Raw genomic sequence first — 14,350 nt, 5'->3', positions numbered from 1 at the left:
GTCGGTTGCCCTCTACTGGTGTCTGTGGCAGCCGTTGCTTCTGCTTTTTTCCTGCTTTTTCAGCCAGCGGCAGTAAAGCTTCACATGGCACCCGGGGGTTCTGTCAGGGGCGTCTGTCGAAACACGTGCCGCGCCGTTTTAGCTGGTTTCGAACGCGCAGCGGCGCGTAAAACCAGAGCGTGTTTACCGTCGGGAGGGCGGGCAGGCGGGGGACCGCCTGCCGTTCAGAACGTGCTTGTTTGCCAGGAAAGCTTCGGCTGTCGAGTGCTACGCTACCGAGCCCGACCGTGCCAGCATCACGGGTGACGTTGTGTGTTGATCGGAAAAGCAGTGACGAGCCTTGCACGGCTGGAATAGCTTATTGCAGTTTGCCACAGAAAGTTGACGCTGTACTGGGTGTCAGCATTAGCGATATCTTCTATCACTGATTTAAAATGCCCAACAAGTGTTACGTAGGCAAAGTGACATAAAAGCAGAAGTTAAGCAATACTGACTGAGGGAGGGTCTCATACCAAACTGGGGGGGTGTGCCGCACCATGAATTTTTAAATCACAGCATCTTTTCAGGTCTCCGTACAACTTAATCACAAGCCTTAATTCTAAACTTAGTTTAACTTAACTGATTCATTTGAAGGCAGCCTTTCAAATTTATTCTTTGCTCGTATTTGTGAGCTGAGATCAAAATTCCTTCTCTTGCTGTTCTAGCACAGACTTCTGTGTATAGAGCGTGTACTGGCTTCTCCCTCCACCCCCTAAAGATATGAGCCACTTGCTATGACTTAGCTCTCTAATTTTAGAAAAGCCATTTTAGCAAAAGGTGTTACAGAGAAGATGAGGCCTTTGGCTCCGTTGGAAGTTTACGAGATGCACAGCGTGGCAAACAAGGATTCTTATTAATAATTTCAGAAGTTATAAAAATGCCAAAGGGAAAGTTTAACGCTATGGCTCTAGGAGCTCTGTTTCTCCACCTCCACCCTTAAGGTTTTGCTTTTATCTCCTTTTATATTTTCTCATACTGAGAGTATTAAGCATCAGGGGACTGCCTGTCTCTGCTGAGCGTTTAAAGACCATATGTGAGCGTGTTGCTTAACCAAATGTTTTCTCTCACTTCTCTTCCCAGCTTACCAGAGAAGATCAAGATGAGTCTACGGAAGCAAACCCCTAGCGACTTTCTTAAACAAATCATTGGAAGGCCAGTTGTCGTAAAATTAAATTCTGGAGTTGATTATCGAGGTAAGTTCTCCATCTGTCTCTCACACTGAGTAAAGTCATTGTCTGGGGAGGCTGGAACAAATGCATTGCTTTTGAAAAGCAAAACAGCGTGATCCAGAGTCTTGGAGTATGTGAATATAGATCTTAGAATGGTGACATTAAAAATAGAAAATCAGCTCTGGAGAAACCGATGAAAAGGAGGTTAACGGTGGATTTAGACACTAAAATTACTTATCTAAATCATTAGTGTCCTTAGTCACAGATGGTTAGACTGGAGTCTCGGGGTAATTCTGAGTTTCTAAACTGATATTTGTAAAGATTGGCTGGAATTACAATTGCTGAAATGGCCAGGCAGTCCCCTTTTCAGTGCTCTGATAGCAACCCTTGTTGGAGCTACCCTTTTCTTCACCTTCCCATTCTCCAATTCCTCCTATAGACCTTGGGCCACAGAAGCTTCAACCAGTAAACTGTGCCATCAGTCATAAGCCTACTTTTACACAAGCGATGAAAGTTGTTTACATTCTTGCTTAAACAACTGTCTAGACACGTGTTGGATCAAGACTCACAGAGATGCAGTAGAAAGCTTAGTGTGCCTTTTGCTGTTATATGCCCAGTTCATTTTAACACAGTCCAGCAGTTTTATTCCAGAACTCTTCAGCCTATCTGTATACCTTCTTGCACCGTATGTAGGATTACAGGGTTTTTTAACCAGTAAATTAAACTTCTGTGTTCAGTGAGATGTCCTGGTCCTACTCCCATTAGGATAAGACTATTGGCCTGTCCAATTTTTTTAGTAGTATCCAAACTTAATTAAAGCTGTCATGTATCTCCTATTGTGCACAATTTAGACATTTTATTCTGGAATGATTTAAACCTTATGGTCCTGCTACAGATCACTGCTTCAGATAGGTTTAATTCAATTGGCTCAGCTTGGCGCTTGTCAGAGGAGACTTGTTTGTGCTGTGACAAGGAGTCTTTGTATTCTGACAGTTTTAAATTGTTATTGTTCACTGACAGCAAGCAGTGCCGCCTTATCCCTTCCTGTTCCTCTTTAGTGTCTCTCAGCTGACAATGTTTGCAACCTGTCATTTCTTTGAAAACTACATTGTCTGAGCACTTCAGGTGGGGTTGGTGGCTTAAAAACTTCGCTGCTTCTCATCGGTCTTCGGCCTCTGTAAATTCTTTCTTGCAGGAGAATGTAGTGACAGCTCATTAAAGTCAATTAAAGCAAGTCATCGTTTACTTAAAGGTACACACAAGGTAGGGCCAAACCAGATTTGGTTTTTGGATGCACTTTCTAGTTTCTTTGAGAACATTGGTGCCTTCTGCTCAGTAAGATCCATTTGTAACTGATGCAGATAAATTACTCAACTTTCCCCTCAACAAGGCTAGTTTAACATGCCTACAATCAGACCTACCAGGAATTGAACCATAGTTCCTTTGAACATCCTTATTTGTTACTGGATTTTTTTCCCCTCCCTTCCTTACTTCTCTCTGCTCTCCTTCCTTCCCGCTTGATGTGATGCTGCAGTTAAAAACCTGTCTACTGTTCTCATTTGAAAAATACGCACTCAGTTTGTTTTCTGCAGAGATTTGACCAACATTTGTAAAAGCCAAACTTTAAAAAAGCCGGCATCTCAGGCTTTTGTTGCAGATCTGATAAGTTAATCGGTATGATTTCTATGTGTAGAGATGGATATGTACATTAAAACATCTCTACATATAGATAAAACAGATAAAATACTAGCCAGGATGGGCAGTGACAATATTTAATGCCATTAGTGGCCTGAGAGTGAACACAAAGAAAAGGAGGAAGAGAATGAAACAACCATGAATGCACTCTAGGAACAAAAGGAGTTTGAAAATACTGTATGGCCTACTGAGTGGTACCTTAAGAAAATCCACACAGTGCAATTTTCATTTTGGACAAACATTTTTTTGTTTTTTATTGTTACGTGGAGCACTTGGGATTACTGGGGTGAAAAGGAGTTCTGACTTCTGTTTGGTTTGGGTTTTTTGGTGTATTTAGTAACACTTTGTGAGCAGTCAGTTTTTCCTATTTGTGTGGAAACAGAGGAAAGAAAAACATAGAGGAAAATAATTACAAGTTGGCAGGAGAACTTGAATTCCTAATTATTTAATGGAAGATATTACCGTAACACTTCTGAAAAATGAGAATGTGTCCTAGAGGAGGATTCTCAGACTGGAGTTTTCTCCCCCTCTCCAAGTACAGCCAAAACACTGTATTTTGAGTTTTAATGCCAGGTAAATAAATGAGGTGTTTTTCAAACAGGAAAAAATTATTTTAGTACTATTGTCTGTGTGTGCAAGGATGAAGTCAGGAAAACACACATGCAAGATGGAGATAATTAATACAACTTTTTACAAGTTGTTTTATGTGCACGATTAACAAATCAGATTGCATTCTCTGAGCAATTCTTTACATCTGTTAATCCCCACATTCAGTTCCTTACATGAATAGTCTGTTGATCAGACGAGTTAAATTTGTAGACGGCCGTGGCTCTGATCTGAAGGTGGGTGTAGGCGCCGAGGAGTGATTTTGAATGAAAAAATGCCATCATACTGCCAGCACATAGGAAGTACTGTGTGAACAAGGTACAGCCTTCAACAGGGGCTATGAGAAGTGAGAACATAAATACTTGTATAAAATCAGTGCTACTCAAATGCATATTTTCCTGATCAAAAGAATATCTAATATTACAAATGGCAGAGATTTTTTTCTTGAGTTGCGTTAATTAAACAGCGTAATTTAATTTTTGTGGGAAGATTTCAGTGTCATTTGAAAACCCTTTGCCTGTTGAAAATGAGGTAGAATTTTGTTTACATCGAAACAGAGACTTGCAGCCAATGTTCTTCTAGATCTGTAAGCATGAAGATAAATATGAAAAAGTGTGTATGGTGTCTTGTATTAAAAGGGTTGATTTTCAGCTATATCCTTCACAAGTTTTGATGAAAACTCAATTTACATAGCCTTGTCCTTAGGTTATCCAGTTACACTTAATGTCACAGGTTCTTTTCAGGTGTGTGGCTTAAAACACAAGTGAGAAGGGACAACTTAAACTTTCAAAGTGGAAATTGTCAATCTTTTGAAAGTCATGCCTTAATGACTTCTTCCCTCCTACCCCCCTTTATATCAACTGATAAAGTTGCTACTAGAGTGCCTGGGGTTCCTCACTCCCAGCTTAATTCTTCGAAGAATACTCTGATCTACTGACTGATCTGGCCAAGCTTGGGCTTTTAGTTTGTTAGTTTTTTCAGTGCTATTCAAACACAATGCATTTTTGTTCATTTTAAAATAAGTTTAAGCTGATTCACTCTTAAACTGTCACTGTCTTCAGGTGTCCTGGCTTGCCTGGATGGGTATATGAATATAGCTCTGGAACAGACCGAAGAATATGTAAATGGACAATTAAAGAACAAGTACGGGGATGCCTTTATCCGAGGAAATAATGGTAACTCCTCCTTGTTATGTTAATTGCTTATTAGAAGATTGTGTTTTGATATTTACTTCTGAATTTGAGAGGAGTGGCTGAGGTGTAAGCAAGCTGCCTGTAAGAATATTAGTTTAGGCTTTCTCGGAAACCTTAACATACTACTTCTTACAGTTTCACTTCTCAGTGTCCATGCTTTTCTGCATTACTGTGGCCCTTTTTGCCTCCGAACTTAAAGTTCATTTAGAGAAGCATGCTTTTTTCTAGCCTTCCTTAGCGCTTATTTCCTGTCGTTTGACAGGTTTAGTCTTTTGCACTTACTGCCTTAAGTGCAAAAGCCTTAGTAAGCCTCTGCACTTACTAAGCAGAGGCTTAGATGGCCTCTGCTCCATAGAAGTTTCTGTGTTTTGCTAGGCAAACTACTGCGTAAATTTATGATACAGTACAGATATTGATGACACTGTAATGTTTTCTTGTGATGCAGTTGTCCAGACCTGAATGATTGCTGTTCATTAGTACTATTTTCATCTTTATGAGTAAAGATTTTACCGCCAGTCAAGAAAATCACTCGTACTTTACTATTGAGCCTTTGAATATCCCAGTGCAGTAGGTGGATTTTAGTGCACTTCAAGGACAATCCCAGGCTCCTGAAATGACTCTGTGGTATCCGTTAGGCTGTAATAGCAGGACATGCCAGGGAGAAGAATATCTAAAAATAGAAAAGGTTCAGAAGTCAGATGTGAAGAGACTTGTAGAGAAGGCAAATGAAGCAGAGTTTGACCAAGTTACTTGAGACGAAAATGGAGGACAGGAAGGAGGGAGGGAAGGAATAAAAAGAAACGAGAACTGAATCCCATGTTACCAAAAGAGTCAAAGAAAATGTGGAACCGGGATGAAATAGTGTTTTGGGAGGAGAAATAATCCTCGAATGAGGCCAAATGCTTTTTGCAAGGAATTTGGATTATTATGCTAAGGAGTGCAGTGACATTGCAGTGGGAGAATCAACTATGGAAATAAGAATCTATTATAAAAGTTAAAACAAATGGATGAGAGGCAGGAGGATGAAGAACAGGCCGAGCAGAGAACTTAAGACATCCCAGGTTTAGGAGCACAATGCAGTTTCATGTTGTGCATGTCTGTTCTGGGGATATTGCCAACCAAGCGGGTGGAAGACGTCTGCTGCTTCATAGGTAATTGTTAGCTTTGCCTTAAGTGCTTGTGATTTCCAGCTTTTGTTGAAAGATCACAGCATTAGTGTCTGACACCCATAATTCTGCTGGTTCAAAAACTCTCTCATGCTCCCCTCAGTAATGCTGCAGGGTAGCTGGCTTTATTCTCCCTCCGTTCAGCCTGCATCTGCTGGAGTGTAGTTTGGGTATGAATATAATAAATACTGAAGCAGAGTAACACATAATGCGTGAATTTGACAGCATTTCTTGAAACCTGGACTTAAAAGTTGCCTGACTTTGTTCATGCTGAATGGGATTCATTACACTGTTGTTTTACAAGCCATGGAAATAAGATGTTTTAAATAAAGAGGCTTCTGTACGTTATTTACCAGGGCCCTCTTGTGTGCCGCTTTCTCCTTTTCACAGTATTGTACATAAGCACGCAGAAGAGGAGGATGTGAAGATGCCAGAAGGAGGCTGTTTTGTACTTGTGAACCTCTTCGAAGTGATGAGCCCTATTTGATTTGTAGTTAATAATCCACAGGTGAAATACACAAGTGTTTAAGTATTTTTTTAAATAAATGTAAACCAGTGTAAACTTCCTGAATGTTTTTGTTTCAAAGCATTGCTTTGTTCCACTGTACAGAAAAAAAATAAAAGAGAAGCATATAATAGTGCCGCAAGATTAATTCAAAGCAACAGCTCGTTTAATTATGCTAATAGTTACAGAAATACTGTTTGGAAGGTAAGCAGGCATGGAGTAATTGCAAATCACAGCCTTCTGTTGATGGCAAAACAATAGTTTAACTGATGTTGGGAAGGGAAATGCTAATGTTTTGGTGACAATGACCTGTCCCTTTTGGAAAACACAGGGTCAGCTTCAAATGCCAGTCTAGTAAGAGTCATCGAGTAAAAAGTTCAGCTGTCCAAAAAATCTTGAATTGTGGATTGAATCAAGGGATGTAACAGTGACACTTCAGCAGTTAGGGGTGGGGAAAGAATTGCAGCAAATGGAAGAAAAGCCCTAAAGGTGAAAAGAAAGCTCCGTGCCAGCTGAGGAAGTCAGTCACAGGTGAAAAGCTCTCAGCTGGTATGCCAACACAGCTAGTAGCTGCTTCACCTCCTGCCTCTCTACCCCCCACCCTACCTCAGCTTGCAGTTAACCTTTTTTCCTGCGTCTCTACCAAACACAGTGGACTTCTTCAATAAAAAGCAATTTTAACTAATATCTAAAGCTACTCCTGAAAACAAACTAGGAATCTAAAAGCTTTTGTAAACATGCCACAGGTATCCTCTTCCGACAGTTCATTCTTCTCCATCCACTTCTTCCCCAGCCTAGTACCATCTATATATTCTCTTTCTTTATGTGCTAGCCAGAAATGAGAACAAATACATTAAGCTTATAGTATGGGGTATGCATTAGGGAGGGAGAACCTCTGCGCAGGCAACGGAGTCAGAACTTGTTTGTTTATATTTTGCGACTGCTTCCAGATAATCAAAGCCCAGTGAGTAATTCCAGCTCAGTTTTACATGGATACTTATACCAATTTATAAAATATCTTTTCTCCTTTTACATGCAGTCAGCCAAGAAAAAAACCCTGAACTTTCAAATATTTCTTAGTCTAAGTGTTACTGCACTTAACATCCAGATAGTCAGAGTATTTTCTTGTTCCTCAGGACAAAGTTGTAAGTTAGGGTAATGTACCTCACAGTGAGGTTATTTAGCCAATTTTTAAAAATGAGTTTTCTGAAGCCCTGCTTTATTCTTTGGGCAGTTTATAGTGCCTCCAGGAACAAAAATACTTGCAGTTGTGGATGGATGAACACAAGACAATTGTGTGAATGTAACATTGGCCCGTTCTTTCCAAGTACCAGTAGCTCTAATGCAAGCAGGGAATAGTAGCATTTCAGTTATCCAAGGGAGAGAATGTGGGTTGCAAATTTTTAGGTTGTTTTTTTTTTTTTAAGATCAAGGACTAATTCTAAATTATTTTGCAATCAGTAGTTAACCTTTCCACATTAAACACTTCAGAAGTCGCTACAGAACACAGAAATAGAGACGCTACTTTATAACATGCTTCAAAATTTATCATTTTCTGACAAGGGTTGAAAAGGGTCCAGGATGTAAGTATAATCTTCTGTAAGTGACTTCTTTTAAAAAAAGGAAGAGGTACCTCCAAGTGGAGCATGCAGTTTCTCATTTGTTTTGTCACCTATATGCAGCTGGCAGGTTACTGTGTGCTTTCATTCCTGGAGACTGTCTGGGTTTTGTTTTGGTTTTTATTTTAATACGGGGCTAGGTTTGTTTCCCTCTTCCTTCTCCACCTTTCTCCCCGCCTCCACCTGCCCACCTATAGCAACACATTTTGCACAGACTTCGATTTACTCTCAGGAGTTTGCATCGCTAGCTTTTTAACTGCAGTTCTGTTTCTACAAGTCTAGTTATAGAACATTTTTCAGTTGTGATCTGCTACTTCAGATGGTCTAATCACATACTAAACTCTGAACTTAGAAAATACTATGTCGTTTACATGCTGAGGGGTTTTTTAATGTATTCTAGATCATGAAGTCACTAGTTACTATGTGAGGTAGATAGGAAAATTTGCATTAAAGATGAGCTGTTGTAATTCATATTCAAATTTCAGAAGTAGCTAAAGGAATTAAACATGTAATTCCCACAATCACTGACCTTTATGTACTTTTTTACAAGATTTTTCCCCCTTAATTCAATTTGCAGCCCCTATGTTTAAATCAAGTGAACATTTAAGCTTGACTTCAATTAGGCAGTCCAATGTTTGGATGTAGTCTGTTCTGAGTCGGATGAAACATTCGTCTTGGATTTCTTTTACTTATCTTTTAGATTTTGCTTTGACTTACTATATTCGGTAGGACAACATACCAGTTGCAAGTAAATCAGGCACTGGCCGGACAGCTTTCAGAATAGCACATGGAACACTCTCCAAAGTTTAAGTTTTAAGGTGAGGCATCCCATTATATATGTATGTAAACGTCAAAGTAGAACGGTGTATTTCACAAACTCCTGATGCTTAAAAATGACTCAACCTGATTTATAAGATCTTTATCCCTTTGGGAGATACAAATACACTCTTACAAACGCAATATATCTTCACACACAAAAGACTATTAGATACTAATGCTCATGTCCTTCATGTTACCTCATTTACCATATCCTAATGCTCTTGCCCCAGTACCTGTGTATAAAACGGTTTCACTTGTGGATCGAGCTCATCTAGATCAGGACTGACAATGAAACATTCCTTGAGCAACTTACAAGTGCTTGTCCATCATTTGTCTTAGAAGAATGCACCCAAAATTAAGTAATCCAAAACTAACAAACAAAAATTAATTGGATTTCAAAGACTAAAGCTGCATTCGTCTACACAGTTAGTACTTTTACACGATGAGATCACTTCATGAAACCGGAGCCATTCAACCACTACTCCACCCCCACCCTCTTCCATGCATTGAGTTCACAGACAGACTCGAGGAAGAGCAGTAACTCTGAATTTGCTACATCCCCACATCCAGTGTAAGTTTCTTGCACTTGAAAAGCCAAACTAAGCCACAGCTCCTTAAACAGAAGCCTGGCTGGGAGCAGCAGCGCAGCATATCCTGTGGAAACTAGAGAAAGCAAGTCTGGAAGAAGGAGGTAAGCACTCACTGCGTGGTGGGGCAGCCAGAAGCCAGGTTACTCCTAAAGCCTGCAGTGCCCTGGAGTGCCCCTGGATAAAGGGAGCAGAGCATGCTAGGAGAGTTTTGCTTTAAAGGTATACACTGAGGACCACTCAGTTTTACAATTTGCTGCCACCTGGTTCCTAGTTCAAAGGGAATCTAATGCAAACTGCTCTGAACATTATTTATTTGAGTTCTTTCTATCTTTTTCACGATGTTACAATGACCAAACAGCTACCCAGAGCCCTTCTGGATATGACTTGCCCATTAAGTCCTAGGGCTCTTACCCACCTCCGAAAACCAGCTGTGCCCCACAGCTGCAGGTTTCGGCTGTGTTGTTCACGGTAGTCAAGAAAGCGTGAAAGTGTTTGCAAAGTGATGGCCTTCGAACCTTTGACTGATGGTACCGAAGCAATGTCTGATCTTTAATACGTCAACCCATGCCTGTGGCCAGCTCCAGCCCCATGTCGGTTTTGAAAGCAGACAGACTGTGGAGCCAGCCGTTTCAAAGTCTCGGGTTCCTGTGCCAAACTGTTCTCCAAGGCTGAGAAATCGGACGGGAGGAGGCTTTTCCTGAGCTGCTGTATTGATCCTGACCGAGGGACCCTTGAAGGTTTAGGAGTCGGTGATCCACACAGCAGCTTCAGGCTAGGCTGGGCTGGGCTGGGCTGCATGCCCGGCGTGGCTTTCAGGTCTCCGTTGGGCTGCACGGAAGCCGTGGCTGCAGGACACCTCTGCCAGCTCATTGAAACGGCAGAGCTCGTGGGCAGCTCCCACTGTGATTGCACCACCTGCCTGGCCTTGCCTCTGTCTAAGAGAGCAGCGACAAGTTCTCACGAGACCATCCTTTGGAAAGAGGGTTCTTTTCTTGTAAGGAAATTACAAAATAGCTCAAATGATGAAAAGGGAGAGCTGCTCCCCACGAACAGGGTTGCATCTGCTCTGCGCAGCGCACCATGGGAAAATCCATCTGGTCTCCGTCCGATGCTACGTGAATGTGGGGTGCCCAGCATCTGAAGGGATGTACAATTTATTTGCTGTCTGTATTCCTTGTCTTATTCTGTCTTATTAAAGCAGTCATTAAGCTATTTGTTGCTGGGCCTTTCTTATTGAGATCCAGGAAGAGCCCTGCACCATCCCTCTCTCTCTCTCTCTCTCCCCTCGACCCCCTCCTCTAGTGCAGAACAGCTGCCCAGGTTGCAGTAGTTATCAAATAAAATAAAGGGTTGTTTGGGGCTTTTTTTAGGCTGAATTTGTAAGGGCAGGGAGCTCACATTATATGTTGCATGTGTGTGTATATGCATCAGTTCATTCCCAGCAGTAACATTTGACTCCACTGTCACACTTCAGTAAGTGTGATAGAGGAATAGCAGGAATAGTCAACTGGATCAAAATGGAAGGACCTGCCAGTACTTCTACAAACCTTTCACCTAACTAGATGTCAGAGAAACATCCTCTTTTCCCTGGTCTCCCCAAACACAGAGCCACAGACATGCACAGGTCAAACCTGAGATGCCAGTTTGTAGGCATTGTTATCCCTGTGGGACTACCATGGGTTTTTACCACTCTCCTACGGTGGGTTTTTGACCGCTCTTTTTTTATTTCTCTTTGTTTTAAAGGTGACCTGAAATATTCTTAAATAAGATGGTGCTGCCAGCTTTGTTGGTTTAATGATCAGTTCCTTGTGATCTGGACTCAACTAACTGTGGCCACCTTCAAGCTCTCTACTTGATCAACCCACCCACTCTTGTCTAACTCCCCCCAAACTTTGTTCACAGGACTCAGGTGGCCGCTAGCTGACCAGGAGGGACTTCTAACTCATTATAACCCTTATTATCTTGCAGTAGCAAAGCATTTATCAACCTGTCAATGAAGCAACCAACTTGCTCTTGAGTGTCAGCTCTGGGTTGCTTACATCCATGCCTGTATTACATACTGATTTCCACTGCACCTGCTCCACATCTGCCGTCCCTGTTGTGCCCCGACCACGTGGAGATGTAGAAGCAATCTGCAAGAAGGAGAAAGTTTCTGCATCCAAGAGCCTGGGATGTTACTGGGTTTATAATCCTTCTGTGCGCTTCATCGATGAAATTTCAAGTTATATGGTTTATAGTCTATATCTTAATTATCAAGCTATTACAGAACACACACAGTTTTCCCTAGTGCTATTTTAAAACCCCAATTGTGTGTTTTTTTCTTCTAGAAATCCACTACACAAGTGCTGCTGAGACAACAATAGGCAGGGTGTAAGTTGTCTTATGTCGCCTTCTCCTTGCCAGCTTCCTACTAACAAAGATATTTATGACAGGAAAAAGGCAAACCTCTCTCTAGTGACTGCAGTGCCATGTGGTCTTCTCGTGTCTGTCTGGGCCCCATCGTCAGAGCGATACGCAGAGCCTGGCTGAGCTCAAGTGACTCCAGCAGGTCAAAGCTCTGGCCAGAGAAGGCTGAGGCAATGCTGTCCTGGTGGGTGATGCAACCAGAGGCTATGCAGAGGGCTGTATTTCTTATCGGAAACATCTGCCTGTCACTTGGCATTCGAACATGCAGTTTGAGGCTGCTGGTAGGTGCTTGTGTCACGGTAATGACTGTGACAGGCTTTTTCCATCTCTAAGGAGGAGATGGTTGTGACATTTGGTTTGAGTACGGCTTTGAAGCCACTGAGTTCCTCTGCTTGAGAGCAGGCAGCAAGGATGAACTCTGCGTAAGGCTGTATTTCAGATTAGCCCAGCAATTACCGCTGCATCCAGGCAGCACCGTGCAGCTCTGCTGACTGGTGCTGCTAAACCTGCGTACAGCACCCCCCCGGCAGCGCATCCTGCCCTGCCCAGAGACTGCCGCCAGCTTCGGGAGCGAGCTGAGCCAGTGCAGCGCTGCGGTACATCCTATGCTGTTACAGATGGGTTGGGTCTGGGTCTCATTTGTTTGAAGCTCTTCTCCCTTCTCCCCATAGCTTTGCACAGAGCTCCAGGGAGCACCTGACGCCGCTGTTTCAGGGTCTGCACTCTGCGGCTTTTCCCCCTTTTCCAGGTGGAAGCCAGTGGAGAAATGGTCCTCACTGGAGCTGGCATAATGAAAACGTGTGCCCAATGCGCGGCGGCAGCTGAAGAAGACCATGCAATGCTGTAACACCATGCTGTGATGCAAAGACCTACACTCACCTGGAATTCTGTTTTCAGACCTGGCCACGGTGCCAGAACAGCTGCGATGCGTTTGGGGTTTCCCCTGCAGATTGTCAGAGGTCTGGAGCTGCTGCTTTATTATGCTGGAATTATAAGCAAGGGATAGTTTAGCTTAGGAATAAGTTAGGAAGGAAAAGCCATAAAAGACCAGCTGGTTTCAGGAAAGGATTGTCATTAATATAGCATAAAAGTACTCTCTTTTGTATATAAAGTATGGGCAATTAGAAACTGGAACAGAAGCAATAATGCAAACTCTTCCTCCCTTCCCCGAACTACTCTCTGCTTCCACTGACAAAAGGAAAGAAAACTATAAGACTTGCATTATATCTTGAAATTCAGTGACTGTAAGGCCTCTTTCAAAGGCCAGTACCAGCAGTTCCCTTACTTTCAAACCGGTTAAACAGAGGAGAGCTGGGCTGTCAGCGGCAGTACCCCAGCGCCAGCCCAGCATCTTGTTTCACTTCTGAAGGACAGGCTGTAGAGCAGGGCAGGCTGATGGGAACAGCGCTAGTAAGCGGGGTGTCTGCAAGCCTGCCTCCAGTTTTCGGGGGGCACCCCAGGCAGAGGTCACCGTGGTGCCTGCTCCGGACAGACTCCCCCACTGGTCAGACCCCAAGCAAGATCAAATATAGGCACCGCTGGAGCTGCAGAAACAAAATGCGGTGGCGTCACCTACGTGTTGGTGTACCTCCTTTAGTGATGGGAAGGACAGAGCTTTGTGGTGTCCTGCAGGGAGAGTGGCCTAAGCACCAGCATGAACTCATTCAGCCGTCAGACACACATTTATCTGAGGAGGAGGAGGAGGCCTAAAGGGCACCAAGCACTCTTTTGCCCCTCCATCTTTAATAGCTTTCCTGCACCACAGGGCCAGCCCCCCTCCTGGTGGCCCTGGGACATCTAACGCTGCCTCTTAAGGGTCTGCTGGCTGAAGAAAAGCCAGCCAGCTGATGAGGTTGTTACTCTGTTCCTCTAGCCCTGCTTGGGGCTGCAAGCTGCCAGCAGTTTGTTCAGCATTCCCTGATGGCGTCTCTAATGATGACGAGGAATCGGACCCTAATTTCCATCCATTGCCAGCAAGGAGCAGCTGGCAGGGAGTGGGGCGAGCCTGGTGACAGTGACCAGGGTCAGCCGAGAGTCCCGATCACCAGAGCAGTCTGCAGTGATGAGGCGGATCCGAGGAGGAACTGAGAAGCCCAGGGAGAGGATCGGCTCCACAGCTGGGCACCGGCATGGCTGCAGCATAGCCCGGGCAAGGGGCAGGGGTGACAGCCTGGATTTAAATGCAGCGCGTGTGTCGGGGGACAGTCACGCATATCAGATGTTTAGTCCCCTGTGCCAGCTCTGGTGGGTTTGTGGGGTGTTGCTGGCTCCTCCTGGCAGGGCTGGCACGTGGGACACACCTTCCTGGCCTTTCTAGCAAAATTCTGCTTTTACTGCCAAAATAACTCCCCTGTAAGTGTGAGAGAGGGCACGCTGCTCGGGGGTCACGGACTAGAGGGAGCTGACGTGGCTTTGCTTTGCAAAGATTCAGCATGGAAGGGGGGGGGTGTGGGGAGGGTGATGGGGCAAGCAAGAGTCCGATCCTCCTGCATTTCTGCAAAGGAGTCCCAGGGTGTCCCACACAAGCCCCATGGCTTGCTGCT

At 43.6% G+C, this 14,350-nt stretch overlaps 1 protein-coding gene across 1 annotated transcript; it reads left to right on the top strand.

Moving 5' to 3' along the window:
* The first annotated feature begins 1,124 nt into the window (after nt 1-1,124).
* LSM6 (LSM6 homolog, U6 small nuclear RNA associated (S. cerevisiae)) lies at nt 1,125-6,521 on the top strand. Its single transcript, XM_009328741.1, has 3 exons — nt 1,125-1,232; nt 4,571-4,684; nt 6,259-6,521. The coding sequence occupies exons 1-3, from the start codon at nt 1,139-1,141 to the stop codon at nt 6,291-6,293; spliced, it is 243 nt and encodes an 80-aa protein (XP_009327016.1). The 5' UTR covers nt 1,125-1,138; the 3' UTR covers nt 6,294-6,521.
* Nucleotides 6,522-14,350: the final 7,829 nt, after the last annotated feature.

The sequence above is a fragment of the Pygoscelis adeliae genome, unplaced genomic scaffold, assembly GCF_000699105.1.
Source record: "Pygoscelis adeliae isolate BGI_AS28 unplaced genomic scaffold, ASM69910v1 Scaffold66, whole genome shotgun sequence".
Taxonomy (NCBI): domain Eukaryota; kingdom Metazoa; phylum Chordata; class Aves; order Sphenisciformes; family Spheniscidae; genus Pygoscelis; species Pygoscelis adeliae.
This window is presented reverse-complemented; position numbering and strand designations above follow the sequence as displayed.